Source organism: Stenella coeruleoalba, assembly GCF_951394435.1.
Source record: "Stenella coeruleoalba genome assembly, chromosome: 1".
Classification (NCBI taxonomy): Eukaryota; Metazoa; Chordata; class Mammalia; order Artiodactyla; family Delphinidae; genus Stenella; species Stenella coeruleoalba.
Window position 1 is genome coordinate 172,866,052 of NC_137169.1, and position 16,950 is coordinate 172,883,001.

The 16,950-nt window shown below is 36.4% G+C and overlaps 1 protein-coding gene across 3 annotated transcripts in view; it reads left to right on the forward strand.

Annotated features, from left to right (window-relative positions):
* The window catches only part of EDEM3 (ER degradation enhancing alpha-mannosidase like protein 3), a 97,436-nt gene that overhangs the window by 31,374 nt on the left and 49,112 nt on the right, over positions 1-16,950 (forward strand). For all 3 annotated transcript variants that reach the window (XM_079918206.1, XM_079918207.1, XM_079918208.1), the window contains exons 8-13: positions 134-239; positions 12,768-12,865; positions 14,471-14,596; positions 14,802-14,885; positions 15,966-16,049; positions 16,589-16,713. In XM_079918206.1, the coding sequence (XP_079774332.1) occupies positions 134-239; positions 12,768-12,865; positions 14,471-14,596; positions 14,802-14,885; positions 15,966-16,049; positions 16,589-16,713 (623 nt within the window). The remainder of the gene's footprint in view (positions 1-133; positions 240-12,767; positions 12,866-14,470; positions 14,597-14,801; positions 14,886-15,965; positions 16,050-16,588; positions 16,714-16,950) is intronic.

The window sequence follows — 16,950 nt, forward strand, 5'->3', positions numbered from 1 at the left end:
TGTATGTTATAAGTATCTTTGGAATTTTTCTTAATCCTTGAAATATACTATGGGCCTTTGATTTTTGTTTCTTTGTTTCCTGTTTGCCAAAGATATGCAGTTCTTCAAGTATACTTTTCTTTTTTTATTATAGGAATATGCAAGAAAAGCTCTTGATTTTCTCTGGGAGAAAAGACAGCGAAGTAGTAATTTAGTGGGCGTGACTATAAATATTCATACTGGAGATTGGGTACGAAAAGGTATGTAAGTTGGGCTTTTCAAATTAAGCCTTGTCATCCTCAAAATGGTTGGGAAATAAAGGATTTTTATTTGTTAAAATAGTCTTTATGACAGTATAAAGCATAGTTTCTCAACAAGATTGCTAGAATTTTAACCAGTGTAGCCAAATTTTCTTCCTTGGTGCCAAATAATAATAGCACACTTAATCTAGATGGCTAAGTGTACTATTTCATGCCTTATAGCATTATAGATGAAACAATAGAACTAATTTCTTTGAAGATTAGAGGATCAGAATACCTCAGCCATCTCATATCAAGGTGTAATTAAGTGGAAATCTGTATTTAATAATGTTATCACCAACCCTTATGTTTTTTCTTCCTACCTCCAGAAGTAGTATATAGCATGGTAGCTAAGAGCATAGACCCTGGATTCATATTGTTGGAATTGAAGCCATGTGATCTTGGGCAAGTTATTTAACCTCTGTGTGCCTCTGTATCTGTAAAATGAGGATAATAGTACTTACTTCATAGAGTTATTATGATTTTTGTTTTGTTTTTTTATATAATCTTTATTGGAGTATAGTTGATTTACAATGTTGTGTTAGTTTCTGCTATACATCAAAGTGAATCAGTTAGAATTATGATTAAATGAGTTAATGTAAAGAACTTATAACAGTGCCTGGCATATGCTACACTTACTATGAAGTAAGTGCTCACGATGTTAGTTCCTTTGATTAAGAATTTCACTTTTGGACATCTAGCCTGAGGAAACAATATAAAAGGTAGAAAATCATTTGTTCCCAAAGATGTTAATCACATAAATTATTTGTAGTAGTGGAAAACTTGGAAACAGTCTAAACAGTGATCACCAGTAAAGAATAACATCAGTGTTTGAGAATTATTTCGCATCAGTGTTGAAACAGTAAGTTTTTAAATTGAATTGGATCAGGGGACAAAGCATATAACAATGTTTTATGAACAAACAGGATGTAAGATCATATAAAAAATATTTTATCTTTATAAGACACTCCTATAAAACAGGCATAGACAAATGGAAATATACTAGACTACTCCTAATGAGATTTGATTGTCTAATTTACACATTTCTCTGTTTTCCTAAAGGCTTATGTTATATATAAAATAAATAACTGCATATATTTAAATGAATGAAAATGATATAAATATTAATTTGAATATATTAAAATAAAATTATTGCCTCTATTCACTAATAGAGGCAATATTGTCTAAAATTTTTCAAAGTGTTATCTAAATGGTCCCTTCCTGAAACTGATCTGAATCCTGGCTTCAGAATTTTATAATTTCTTTTGTTAATTCTTATTTCACTCTCCTCATTGGCCCATGCATGGCCTATTTTATTTAGTCATTTTTAATAATGTACTAACCACCCACAGATGGACCATCCATTATAAAAGCAACTAACTTGATAACATACTACTTCTGCATATGGTCCTTGACTCTCCATACCTCTGTAATCTCATACCTCTGTCACTAACTGAAATAACCATCATTCTGATATTGTATTGATCATTCCCTTGCTTTCCTTTTAGTACAGTTTTATTGCATCTATATGTATTCCTTAAAAATATATTTTTTGTTTTGTTTTTAACTTATAAAGTGGCATCATGTCGTATGAGACATTTTGAGACTTTTCACTTAAAATTATATTGCTACAATTCTTGCACATTGTTGCATGTAGTTCTTTCTTTTTGACTGCTGCATAATATTTTATTGTGTGAATAAACCATTATTTATGAGCATTTAGATTGTTTCTACGATTTTACTCTTGTGAACCCTAGTGCCATGAATATTTTTGTTTCTTCTGTTATACATGTATAAAAGTTTCTTTTGTCTGTATATCTAGGAGTAGAATTTTTAGGTCATAGGATAAGTTAAAGTTCAACTTCAGGAGACATGTCAAATTGTTTTCTAAAGTTGTTTCACCACTTTACACTTTCACCTGCAACATAAAAGAGATCCTGTGGATCAGCATCCTCTCCCAACACTTTGCATTGTCATACTCAAAGATTTTGCCAATAAGATGGGTGTACAAATGATTTCCCATAGTGGTTAGATTTGTATTTCTTTGATCACCAATGATGTTGAACACTTCTTCGTATTTATTGGCTATATATGTTTCCTTATTTTTTTTTTAATGTGGATGTTCTTATATATTGTCCATTTTCTATTGGGTTACTTGTGCTTTTAAAAAATATTATTGATATTATATGATACTTATGATCTATGTGATACCTATACCTTTGAAATTTATTAAGGTTATCTTTTTGCCCTAGAACATGGTCAGCTTTCACTTGTGCTTAAGAAAAAATATATATATTTTCTAATTTTTGGTTATAAAATTCTATATATGTCAGTTTGTTCAGTTAATAATGCTGTGCAGGTCCTTGCTGATTTTCTGTTTGCTTGACATATCAAGAATTAAAGAAGGTGGATAAAATTTCTGATAATGATTGTGGACCTATTAGTATCTCCTTTTAGTTGTATTTTTGCTTTATACATTGGGTGCATTCATTTAAAATTGCTGTCTCTTCTTAGTTGAACCTTTCATCATTATGCAGTGACCATCTCTAATAATACTGTGTTAAAGTCTATTTTATATGTTGGTAGTGCAGCTACATTGGCTTTATTTTGCTTAATATTTGCCTGATAAGTCTTTTTCTGTCCTTTTACTTTCAATTTTTGCAGGGGCTCATGCCATAAGTGTAACTTCTGTAAAATTTATAGATTTTACAGATTTACTGACAAAAATCCATTTGTCAGTCTTTGTCTTTTAATTGGTAAATTTAGTCCATTCTTGTTTATTGGTATTTTAAATATATTTGGGTTTATTTATACTACCTTATTATTTCAGTGTGTCTCACCTTTTCTGTTTCCTTTTAATCCTTTTGTTTTTAATTGAAAGCTATATTTACCTTCTAGTGAGACATGAACTTTAGCATGCTCTCCCATCCTTTTGTTTCCTTCTGTTCAAACCCTCATCCTCTGTTATGTTGATATCATATAGATATTTAGTTCTTTTTGATTATGAATGTTTTCTTTTTTTTCTTTTGCTCTTAGTGCTGCCCCCTCCCTCTTTCTTTAAAGATAATAAACTTTAACAAGGTGTTTTGTCACCTGTACGTTGTATATTTCTTGCAACATCTCTTAGATTTGCCTCTCTTCTTATATAAGTATTTATCCCAAACTGTTCTCAGTAGCTTTTAATAGCTTCTGAGGCCTTACATGTCTAACAATAATTTTATTATGCTTTCATATTTGAGAGACTGTTAGGCTGTAAATAATTTTCTGTTCAAGTTCTTTTCTTTCAAGTCCTTGAAAATATAACTGTATTGTTTTCTTACACCCTGTTAAAAAATCTGTTATTCTGATTTTTATGCCCTTATTTGTGATCTTTTTCTCTGGAAAATTAAGAATATCAGTGACAAAGAGAAATTTCTGAAAATGTCACAATAATTTTATGTGTAGAATTTTCTTTATCTCTCCTTTTGGTATTCTGTGGGCCCTTTCAATATATAATTGGTGTATTTAATTGCTGAAAGTTGATCTTTTTTTAAAAGTTATTTTATCTCTTTCATTTTTATATATCTCTTTTTGCAATTCCTTTTATTACATGCAGTCTTATAGTTTGCTAATTTGTTCTTCAGCTGTATCCTAGATGCTATGTATCGCATCTATTATGGAATTTTGTTATATTTTTATTCCATAATTTCTTCTCAATTAATGATTTATTTTCTTCTCCTTTTGTGTTGCTGATATCTTCCCTATCTCTTTAGTGTGTTTATTACACTAATTTTATTCTTTTTATTTATTTATTTTTACATCTTTATTGGAGTATAATTGCTTTACAATAGTGTGTTAGTTTCTGCTTTATAACAAAGTGAATCAGTTATACATGTACATATGTTCCCATATCTCTTCCCTCTTGAATCTTCCTCCCTTCCACCCTCCCTATCCCACCCCTCTAGGTGGTCACAAAGCACCGAGCTGATCTCCCTGTGCTATGCGGCTGCTTCCCACTAGCTATCTGTTTTACGTTTGGTAGTGTATATATGTCCATGTCACTCTCTCACTTTGTCACAGCTTATCCTTCTCCCTCCCCATATCCTCAACTCCACTCTCTAGTAGGTCTGTGTCTTTATTCCTGTCTTACCCCTAGGTTCTTCATGACATTTTTTTTTCTTAAATTCCATATATGTGTCTTAGCATACGGTATTTGTCTTTCTCTTCCTGACTTATTTCACTCTGTATGACAGACTCTAGGTCCATCCACCTCATTAAAAATAGCTCAATTTCGTTTCTTTTTATGGCTGAGTAATATTCCATTGTATATATATGCCACATCTTCTTTATCCATTCATCCAATGATGGACACGTAGGTTGTTTCCATCTCCGGGCTATTGTAAATAGAGCTGCAATGAACATTCTGGTTACATGACTCTTTCTGAATTATGGTTTTCTCAGGGTATATGCCCAGTAGTGGGATTGCTGGGTCATATGGTAGTTCTATTTGTAATTTTTTAGGAACCTCCATACTATTCTCCATAGTGGCTGTACCAATTCACATTCCCACCAGCAGTGCAGGAGTGTTCCCTTTTCTCCACACCCTCTCCAGCATTTATTGTTTCTAGATTTTTTGATGATGGCCATTCTGACTGGTATGAGATGATATCTCATTGTAGTTTTGATTTGCATTTCTCTAATGATTAACGATGTTGAGCATTCTTTCATGTATTTCTTGGCAGTCTGTATACCTTCTTTGGAGAAATGTCTATTTAGGTCTTCTGCCCATTTTTGGATTGGGTTGTTTGTTTTTTTCTTATTGAGCTGCATGAGCTGCTTATAAATTTTGGAGATTAATCTTTTGTCAGTTGCTTCATTTGCAAATATTTTCTCCCATTCTGAAGGTTGTCTTTTGGTCTTGTTTATGGTTTCCTTTGCTGTGCAAAAGCTTTGAAGTTTCATTAGGTCCCATTTGTTTATTTGTGTTTTTATTTCCATTTCTCTAGGTGGTGGGTCAAAAAGGATCTTGCTGTGATGTATGTCATAGAGTGTTCTGCCTATGTTTTCCTGTAAGAGTTTGATAGTGTCTGGCCTTACATTTAGGTCTTTAATCCATTTTGAGCTTATTTTTGTGTATGGTGTTAGGGAGTGATCTAATCTCATACTTTTACATGTACCTGTCCAGTTTTCCCAGCACCACTTATTGAAGAGGCTGTCCTTTCTCCACTGTACGTGACTGCCTCCTTTATCAAAGATAAGGTGACCATATGTGCATGGGTTTATCTCTGGGCTTTCTATCCTGTTCCATTGATCTCTCTTTCTGTTTTTGTGCCAGTACCATACTGTTTTGATTACTGTAGCTTTGTAGTATAGTCTGAAGTCAGGGAGCCTGATTCCTCCAACTCCGTTTTTCGTTCTTAGGATTGCTTTGGCTATTCGGGGTCTTTTGTGTTTCCATACAAATTGTGAATTTTCTTTTTCTAGTTCTGTGAAAAATGCCAGTGTTAGTTTGATAGGGATTGCATTGATTCTGTAGATTGCTTTGGGTAGTAGAGTCATTTTCACAATGTTGATTCTTCCAATCCAAGAACATGGTATATCTCTCCATCTATTTGTATCATCTTTAATTTCTTTCGTCAGTGTCTTATAATTTTCTGCATACAGATCTTTTGTCTCCTTAGGTAGGTTTATTCCTAGATATTTTATTCTTTTTGTTGCAATGGTAAATGGGAGTGTTTTCTTGATTTCACTTTCAGATTTTTCATCATTAGTGTATAGGAATGCAAGAGATTTCTGTGCATTAATTATGTATCCTGCAACTTTACCAAATTGATTGATTAGCTCTAGTAGTTTTCTGGTAGCATCTTTAGGATTCTCTATGTATAGTATCATGTCACCTGCACACAATGACAGCTTTACTTCTTCTTTTCCGATTTGGATTCCTTTTATTTCCTTTTCTTCTCTGATTGCTGTGGCTAAAACTTCCAAAACTATACTGAATAAGAGTGGTGAGAGTGGGCAACCTTGTCTTGTTCCTAATCTTACTGGAAATGCTTTCAGTTTTTCACCATTGAGGACGATGTTGGCTGTGGGTTTGTCATATATGGCCTTTATTATGTTGAGGAAAGTTCCCTCTATGCCTACTTTCTGCAGGGTTTTTATCATAAATGGGTGTTGAATTCTGTCAAAAGCTTTCTCTGCATCTATTGAGATGATCATATAGTTTTTCTTCTTCAATTTGTTAATATGGTTTATCACATTGATTGATTTGCGTATATTGAAGAATCCTTGCATTCCTGGACTAAACCGTACTTGATCATGGTGTATGATCCTTTTAATATGCTGTTGGATTCTGTTTGCTAGTATTTTGTTGAGGATTTTTGCATCTATGTTCATCAGTGATATTGGCCTGTAGTTTTCTTTCTTTGTGACATCCTTGTCTGGTTTTGGTATCAGGTGATGGTGGCCTCGTAGAATGAGTTGGGGAGTGTTCCTCCCTCTGCTATATTTTGGAAGAGTTTGAGAAGGATAGGTGATAGCTCTTCTCTAAATGTTTGATAGAATTTCCCTGTAAAGCCATCTGGTCCTGGGCTTTCGTTTGTTGCAAGATTTTTAATCACAGTTTCACTTTCAGTGCTTGTGATTGGTCTGTTCATATTTTCTATTTATTCCTGATTCAGTCTTGGAAGGTTGTGCATTTCTAAGAATTTGTCTATTTCTTCCAGGTTGTCCATTTTATTGGCATAGAGTTGCTTGTAGTAATCTCTCATGATCTTTTGTATTTCTGCAGTGTCAGTTGTTACTTCTTTTTCATTTCTAATTCTATTGATTTGAGTCTTCTCCCTTTTTTTCTTGCTGAGTCTGGCTAATGGTTTATCTGTTTTGTTTATCTTCTCAAAGAACCAGCTATTAGCTTTACTGATCTTTGCTATTGTTTCCTTCATTTCTTTTTCATTTATTTCTGATCTTATTTTTTATTATTTCTTTCCTTCTGCTAACTTTAGGGGTTTTTTGTTCTTCTTCTCTAATTGCTTTAGGTGCAAGGTTAGGTTGTTTATTCGAGATGTTTCCTGTTTCTTAAGGTGGGATTGTATTGCTATAAACTTCCCTCTTAGAACTGCTTTTGCTGCATACCATAGGTTTTGGGTTGTCGTGTCTCCATTGTCATTTGTTTCTAGGTATTTTTTGATTTCCCCTTTGATTTCTTCAGTGATCACTTCGTTATTAAGCAGTGTATTGTTTAGCCTCCATGTGTTTGTATTTTTTACAGATCTTTTCCTGTAATTGATATCTAGTCTCATAGCGCTGTGGTTGGAAAAGATACTTGATACAATTTCAATTTTCTTAAATTTACCAAGGCTTGATTTGTGACCCAAGATATGATCTATCCATGAGCACTTGAGAAAAATGTGTATTCTGTTGTTTTTGGATGGAGTGTCCTATAAATATCAATTAAGTCTATCGTGTTTAATGTATCATTTAAAGCTTGTGTTTCCTTTTTTATTTTCATTTTGGATGATCTGTCCATTGGTGAAAGTGGGGTGTTAAAGTCCCCTACTATGAATGTGTTACTGTCGATTTCCACTTTTATGGCTGTTAGTATTTGCCTTATGTGTTGAGGTGCTCCTATGTTGGGTGCATAAATATTTACAATTGTCATATCTTCTTCTTGGATCGATCCCTTGATCATTATGTAGTGTCCTTCTTTGTCTCTTCTAATAGTCTTTATTTTAAAGTCTATTTTGTCTGATATGAGAATTGCTACTCCAGCTTTCTTTTGGTTTCCATTTGCATGGAATATCTTTTTCCATCCCCTTACTTTCAGTCTGTATGTGTCTCTAGGTCTGAAGTGGGTCTCTTGTAGACAGCATATATACGGGTCTTGTTTTTGTATCCATTAAGCTAATCTGTGTCTTTAGGTGGGAGCATTTAGTCCATTTACATTTGAGGTAATTATCGATATGTATGTTCCTATTCCCATTTTCTTAATTGTTTTGGGTTCGTTATTGTAGGTCTTTTCCTTCTCTTGTGTTTCTTGCCTAGAGAGGTTCCTTTAGCATTTGTTGTAATGCTGGTTTGGTGCTGCTGAACTCTCTCAGCTTTTGCTTGTCTGTAAAGGTTTTAATTTCTCCATCAAATCTGAATGAGAACCTAGCTGGGTAGAGTAATCTTGGCTGCAGGTGTTTCTCCTTCATCACTTTAAATATGTCCTGCCAGTCCCTTCTGGCTTGCAGAGTTTCTGCTGAAAGATCAGCTGTTAACCTTATGGGGATTCCCTTGTGTGTTATTTGTTGTTTTTCCCTTGCTGCTTTTATTTTTTTATTCTTTATTTATTTATTTAGGGCTGTGTTGGGTCTTCCTTTCTGTGCGAGGGCTTTCTCCAGTTGTGGCAAGCGGGGGGCCACTCTTCATCGCAGTGCGTGGGCCTCTCACTATTGCGGCCTCTCTTGTTGCGGAGCACAGGCTCCAGACGCGCAGGCTCAGTAGTTGTGGCTCACGGGCCTAGTTGCTCCGCGGCATGTGGGATCTTCCCAGACCAGGGCTTGAACCTGTGTCCCCTGCATTAGCAGGCAGATTCTCAACCACTGTGCCACCAGGGAAGCCCCCTTGCTGCTTTTAATATGCTTTCTTTGTTTTTAATTTTTGACAGTTTGATTCATATGTGTCTTGGCATGTTTCTCCTTGGATTTATCCTGTATGGGACTCTGTGTGCTTCCTGGACTTAATTAACTATTTCCTTTCCCATATTAGGAAAGTTTTCAACTATAATCTCTTCAAATATTTTCTCAGTCCCTTTCTTTTTCTCTTCTTCTTCTGGAACCCCTAAAATGCGAATGTTGGTGCGTTTAATGTTGTCCCAGAGGTCTGTGAGACTATCCTCAGTTCTTTTCATTCGTTTTTCTTTGTTCTGCTCAGCAGTAGTTATTTCCACTATTTTATCTTCCAGGTCACTTATCCGTTCTCCTGCCTCAGTTATTCTGCTATTGATCCCATCTAGAGTATTTTTCATTTCATTTATTGTGTTGTTCATCATTGCTTGTTTCATCTTTAGTTCTTCTAGGTCCTTGTTAAATGTTTCTTGCATGATGTTTATTCTATTTCCAAGATTTTGGATCATCTTTACTATCATTATTCTGAATTCTTTTTCAGGTAGGCTGCCTATTTCCTCTTCATTTGTTAGGTCTGGTGGGTTTTCATCTTGCTCCTGCATCTGCTGTGTGTTTTTCTGTCTTCTCATTTTGCTTATCTTACTGTGTTTGGGGTCTCCTTCTTGCAGGCTGCAGGTTCGTAGTTCCTATTGTTTTTGGTGTCTGTCCCCAGTGGCTCAGGTTGGTTCAGTGGGTTGTGTAGGCTTCCTGGTGGAGGGGACTAGTGCCTGTGTTCTGGTGGATGAGGCTGCATCTTGTCTTTCTGGTGGGCAGGTCCACGTCTGTTGGTGTGTTTTGGGGTGTCTGTGGACTTATTATGATTTTATGCAGCCTCTGCTAATGGGTGGGGTTGTGTTCCTCTCTTGCTAGTTGTTTGGCATAGGGTGTCCAGCACTGTAGCTTGCTGGTCGTTGAGTGAAGCTGGTGCTGGTGTTGAGAATGAGATCTCTGGGAGATTTTCACCGTTTGATATTATGTGGAGCTGGGAGGTCTGTTGTGGACCAGTGTCCTGAAGTTGGCTCTCCCACCTCAGAGGCACAGCACTGACTCCTGGCTGCAGCACCAAGAGCCTTGCATCCACACGGCTCAGAATAAAAGGGAGAAAAAGAAGAAAGAGAGAGGGAGGGAGGGAGAGAGGGAGGGAGGGAGGGAGAGAGAGAGAGAGAGAAAGAAAGAAAGGAAAGAAAGAAAAGGAGGGAGGGAGTGAGGGAGGAAGGAGGAAAGGCAGAAAGGAAAGAAAGAAAGAAAACAAAATAAAGTAAGATTAAATAAAATAAGGTTATTAAAATAAAAAATAATTATTAAGAAGAAAAAAATTTTTTTAAAGAAAAAAGAAAACCCCCAAAAACAACAACAGAAAAAGGTCGGATAGAACCCTGTGACAAATGGTGGAAGCAAAGCTATACAGACAGAATCTCACACAGAAGCATACACATACACACTGACAAAAAGAGGAAAAGGGGAAAAAAATCATAAATCTTGCTCTCAAAATCCACCTCCTCAATTTGGGATGATTCGTTGTGTATTCATGTATTCCACAGATGCAGGATACATCAAGTTGATTGTGGAGCTTTAATCCGCTGCTCCTGAGGCTGCTGGGAGAGATTTCCCTTTCTCTCCTTTTTCTTACAGCTCCCAGAGGCTCCGCTTTGGATTTGGTCCCACCTCTGAGTGTAGGTCGCCGGAGGGTGTCTGTTCTTCACTCAGACAGGTCGGGGTTAAAGGAGCAGCTGCTTCGGGGCCTCTGGCTCACTCAGGCCGAGGAGAGGGAGGGGTACGGAGTGCGGGACGAGCCTGCGGCGGCAGAGGCCAGCATGACGTTGCACCATCCTGAGGCGCGCCATGCGTTCTCCCGGTGAAGTTGTCCCTGGATCCCGGGACCCTGGCAGTGGCGGGCTGCACAGGCTCCCCAGAAGCGGGGTGTGGATAGTGACCTGTGCTCGCACACAGGCTTTTTGGTGGCTGCAGGAGCAGCCTTAGCGTCTCATGCCCGTTTCTGGGGTCCACTCTTTTAGCCGCGTCTCACGCCCATCTCTGGAGCTCCTTTAAGCAGCGCTCTTAATCCCCTCTCCTCAGGAAACAAAGAGGGAAGAAAACGTCTCTTGCCTCTTCGGCAGGTCCAGACTTTTCCCCGGACTCCCTCCCGTCTAGCCGTGGCGCACTAACTCCCTGCAGGCTGTGTTCACGCCGCCACCCCCAGTCCTCTCCCTGCGCTCCTCCGAAGCCAGAGCCTCAGCTCCCAGCCCTGCCCACCCTGGCGGGTGAGCAGACAAGCCTCTCGGGCTGGTGAGTGCTGGTCTGCACCGATGCTCTGTGCGGGAATCTCTCCGCTTTGCCCTCCGCACCCCTGTTACCGTGCTCTCCTCCGCGGCGCCGAAGCTTTCCCCCTTCGCCACCCGCAGTCTCCACCGGTGAAGGGGCTTCCTAGTGTGTGGAAACCTTTCCTCCTTCACAGCTCCCTCCCACTGGTGCAGGTCCCATCCCTGGCCTTTTGTCTCTGTTTATTCTTTTTTCTTTTGCCCTACTCAGGTACGTGGGGACTTTCTTCCCTTTTGGGAGGTTTGAGGTCTTCTGCCAGCGTTCAGTAGGTGTTCTGTAGGAGTTGTTCCACGTGTAGATGTATTTCTGGTGTATCTGTGGGGAGGAAGGTGATCTCCGCGTCTTACTCTTCAGCCATCTTCCCCTTGTCCCCCCATTAGATTAATTTTAAATTCTTGGTTTGCCTGTTCTAATATTTTCTTCCTCTGATAAATTCCTACTCCAGTACTTTCTTCTTCTTTTCAAAAAGTCATGCATCTTAAATGTTTTTGTCCTATAAGTTCATGTTCACTTGTCACCTACTTTGTGGGGAGGTCAAATTCCAATCCCTATCAGCCCCAGTTATCTTAGGGATGAATTCTAAGAAGTTTTTAAAAATACCAATGCCTTGACGCCTAGAGATTCTGATTTGATTGGCCTGGAGTGTGCCCTGAGTATAGGGATTTCTAAGATTGTAATTGTAATTATAATTTAGATTGTGATTCACCAGCCTTAAGAGTTTGGAGGGGAAAGGGTGGGGAAGAGAATGTCTAAAATTAGTTCCCACCTCTTTTTGAGTTCAGTTCCTCACACAGGACTTATGTGGTGCCCTGATTTTATTCCTGAGGCTACCTGGAGCATAGATCTGAGTTGTAGCAGGCATGGAAGGAGACTTTGTATCTTAAGGCAGTGGTAGGAGAGAGGCAGGAGCAAAGCTCCAGCAGTTTTTCTACTGTTTGATCCTTCCATAGCTATGCCTGGCTGCTTCTGCTCCAGAACAAAGCCCTCCCCCTCCATCCCCCACCAAGTTCTTAACAGTTTTCTTCTTGTTATTTTCTTTCTTTGGTCCTCTATGATGATCTTAGAGGAAGAAGCCAGCAGTTGTGCTAGCTTCAGCAATTAGAACTGTCACCTTCAAACAGCAGCAGTGTTGTTTTCATATATATTATAACTGTAAAGATTGATGTCTAACTGATTAAGGATCCAGTAATTGCATAATAATACCTGCTAGTGCTTTCTCTTTGAAGTTCCTCATTAAGAAAGTAAGCTTTAAAAATATTCTTAAAACTAGTATCTTCTGCTTTTAAATAAGACTTTAAAATAAGACTTCTGTAGCCAATTTTGCAAAGCAAGATTTTTTTTAACATACAAACTATTGTCAACAAAGGAACTATTATTCATGTAGTAAGGTTAATATTTCTGTAAATGTGTAAGTTTTACTTTCAACAATTTCATGTTTAGACTAATTTTTCATTCTTAGTGTACTGGTACCTTTACTATATTCTATGAAGAATTTTTAAGACTTGTTTAATAAAAAAATCACATTTATATGTATTTTCCATAGATAGTGGAGTTGGAGCAGGGATTGATTCATATTATGAATATCTGTTGAAAGCCTACGTCTTGCTTGGAGATGACAGCTTTCTGGAAAGATTTAATACAGTAAGTTGTTCCAATTTTGTATTAAGTTTAGAGCCAATTTAATTTGCCAGATTTTGATAGAAACTCAATCATCTAAGTGACATTCTGAAAAATTACTTTTAAATGTGTAGTAGTTTTTTGGTCAGTATTCCCTGATGATGTTGGACAGGGACAGGGTAAACACTACATACGTTGCAAAAACTAGATTACAAAGTCGTTTTATTTTCATCTATCAGAAGTTTTCAAGATTTTCCAGTGAGTAATATGTAGATTTGAGTTTTACCTAATCTTTTACACAAGGAAGGGAATTTATTGAAATCCAAAGCCTTCTCCTTTGGATTCTAATTCTTTTTGGAATAGTTTGGAAGTTTGGCCTAGTCCTTGACCACACCAAGTGTGCAGGGCTTTGGAGACTTGAACAAACCAGTGGGTATTCATTTCAAAAGAAGGTCTGTTAAGTCTTAAGTGTGGATCAGACTCACAGGCATGTTTTTAGGGGAGAAGGGAGAGATTATTGAACCCTATTGGATCGCCTTTGTCTGTAATTAAAGCAAATTGAAATTAACTGTAGTAAACTCATCATCTGTGTCAGTACATTCTTTTCAAAATAATTTACCATTTCTTTGCCCACCCATGAGTTCACCCACATTATTGTGAGATAGTACAATATAGTGGTTAAAAGTATGAGAGTTCTCCTGTGTGGGTTTAAATCCTGGTTGTGCCACTGGTTTTGTGGCTTTGGGCAAGTAACTTAGATATTTTCCTCTATTCCTTATCCACAAAATGGGAATGCTAGTACTATTTATTGGGAGGATTAAATGAGCTAATGCCTATGAACTGATTAGAACAGTGCTTTAAGATCTGTCAGGTACTCAATAATAGTTAATAAATAATAGATGAGTTAGGGGAAAAACCTGGTAAAAGTCCTAATAAGTCATCACTGAATACTTTTAGAAACACTATTACATATATCATTTATTAGATTATAACAAGATTTTCTTGAGGTGCATGAGGACAGATTTTTTTTTATTGGTTTTTTTTTTATCAGTCATTGACTCTGACAGCTCAACCTGTTGTCAAGGCTGAGAAATATCTAGGAGAAGATAAAAGAAGGGGAAAAGAGTTTTTAAGACCATAAAAGGCAGAGGTAGTGGACCGTAAGAGTGGCAACAGTGATGGGATGCATTAGTTTAGGTAGACAAGCACCAGAATGTTATGTTAGCTGCCTAGGGAGCAAACTTCCTAGACAAAGGAGAAAATGAATCTAATTCTGTGATATAGAAGCCTGTAACTATATTTCAAGAGGACGTAAGAGCATCCTTGGGCCACAATCCTGCAGGATAGTGATATTCAGGTCTATACCCTTCAGAAGGTCCCATTTTATCTATAGTTTTTAGTACTCTGCATCAGAGTTTAAGAACACAGGGGAGTATATATAGTATATTTTACAAAGATTTCCATCTAAAGGAATTTAACTATTTCCATAGTTAATTAACAGTTACTTAGTAAATTTATTCATATGTAAATTCGGGTTTCATTTCTTCATTTATTTAATGATATGCTGTGTTTAGAATAGTACAGCTTTTTTCATCTACTTTCATGAACACATATTGTGACCTTTTTTAGCACTACGATGCCATAATGAGGTACATAAGCCAGCCACCTCTTCTACTTGATGTGCATATCCACAAGCCAATGCTGAATGCTCGGACTTGGATGGATGCTTTGCTTGCCTTTTTTCCAGGTTTGCAGGTAAAAAAAAAACCTCTTTTATTTCTCTTAATATTAAAGTAAAATGATTATAATTCAGTGCATTTGTGATCTCTAAAATTGAATTACCAAAACAGAGTCACACTTCAAAATTGTATTAATCTACATTTTTCTGTTTATATAATGATTATAGATAAAGTCAACTCATATTTTATTGGATAATTTTGTTGTTATTGTTGGTTTCTAGGTCTTAAAGGGGGATATTAGACCTGCTATTGAAACTCATGAAATGTTGTACCAGGTGATTAAAAAACACAATTTTCTACCAGAGGTAAGCAAATCATCTTTGGAATTCTAGTTTACATATACTATAGATTGCTAATTTAAAGGTAGAAAATGCCATCTTCAAGGTTGGTTTGTTCTTTTTCATTTTTCCTGGTTAAATAGCTTATTTAATATATTTTTGGTTTACACAGTATTGTATATGTTTTTCCTTTTCCTCATGTATTAAGAGAAGTCTAGTTTAGGATAATGCTGATAGTTTACTAATTTAATGTTAAAAAAAATCCCAAATTGGTATTTCTCAACCTTTTCTAATCCATGCCATTGCATAGTGTCTCATTCTAACTTTTACACTTATCCACCAGCTAGGGAGACTTTTGTACTTTTTATTTTCTAAAGCTTATTTTATGAAAACAGTATACATTGAACATACTCTTGCTGATCACACATGCTCCCTGGAAATTTGGAAATGTTAGCTCTTCTTCACGCTGCTTAAGAATTATTCTCCCTGGTTTTTATATGTTAGTAATAAGTATTCTTGCTAGCTTGATACCATAAGATTTTAATAGCAGACCTTTTGGCTTTCCAGAAATGTACCATTAAAAATTTCCAAATTTGTGTATGGCCTTGTTCTATCCCTACTTATTGACTACCCTCTGTGAGATATCTAAGCATCTCACCAATTTAGAAGGCTTCCTAAAGTGTTTGTTTCAAGCCACAGAGGATTTGAGACTCATAAAAAAGCATATGCTAAAATAGAAATATGAGAGTGAGAGACTTAATAATTAAGAGAAAAAAGTGGAGATAAGAAAAAAGAAGAGAACACTATTATGCAGACAATGAGGACCTGTGTAGTGGCATTAATGAGGTCATAGCTTTCCCTAAGCTTCCTAATAAGCCAAAGTGATCATTTAAAAAAGGAATTCCATTTAATTGGTAAAAATAACAGCCTTCACAAAAATGAATTGTGATTTTAAGCAGTGATAATTTTCATTTTATATATGAAAATTGTTATCAATATTTTAACTATTTTTTCTTGTTTGTGATCTAATTTATATACTATATATTCTACAACTACATACTTTTTTAAATCACATTTTTATGCCTATTTATGTGTTGTTTTGTCTAGGCATTTACCACAGATTTCAGGGTGCATTGGGCTCAACATCCTTTAAGGCCAGAATTTGCAGAAAGTACCTACTTCTTGTATAAAGTAAGCTAATTTAACTCTCTTTTTGCTATTTAGCTCCTGTTCTCTGTTGGATAACTCACTATCTTATAGTAATAGTATCGGCTTTCAAAGTTCTTGTTTAATATTATAATGATTGGCTATATCATGGTTCTTATTCACCCAGTTCATAGAGTTATTGAAAGATGCAAGAACTGACATCTAAGTTTTATGCCTTTTCAAAATACTTACGAAGCATTTCTTTAAAGAGAAATTTTATAGTCTAGAGCTGCTTTCTAAAGCATGTCTCTTGCCTTCCTTTAATCAGGCAACCTTTCTGGGCATTAGAAATTACATCCAAAGCCTAAGATGTACAGTTGTGCAGCTTTCCAGCTGTGAATTTAAGAAATTCATAAAGCAGATCCATGACTTACTTTCAGAGCTAGGTTCTATGTAACATGTGTTCTAGTGCCTGATATAATGCCTGGCACCTGGTAGGTACTCAATAAATATTTGATAAATAAATGGTTATATGGTACTATGTAAGCTATGTATATGTATACATATATTCTCCTTTTTAATAGGCTACAGGAGATCCTTACTACCTTGAAGTAGGGAAAACACTTATTGAAAATTTAAATAAATATGCTAGAGTGCCTTGCGGATTTGCTGCCATGAAGGATGTTCGTACTGGAAGTCATGAGGACAGGTAAAACAATTCCTAACCTCCCCTTTCCTCAGGGTAACTCTGAAACAACACAAAATATTATGAGTCAGATTTCAGATCAGCTTAATGCTTTTACAAAGGGTATTTGAAGATGCAAACCTTAGTTCATTGTGCTTATTTTTTAAACTCTCTTGAATAGGCTTATTTTAAATTGTTTGAAAAGTCTGTTTTTACCATGGTGCCTGGCATATAGTTGGTGCTCAAATGATCTTTAAATAG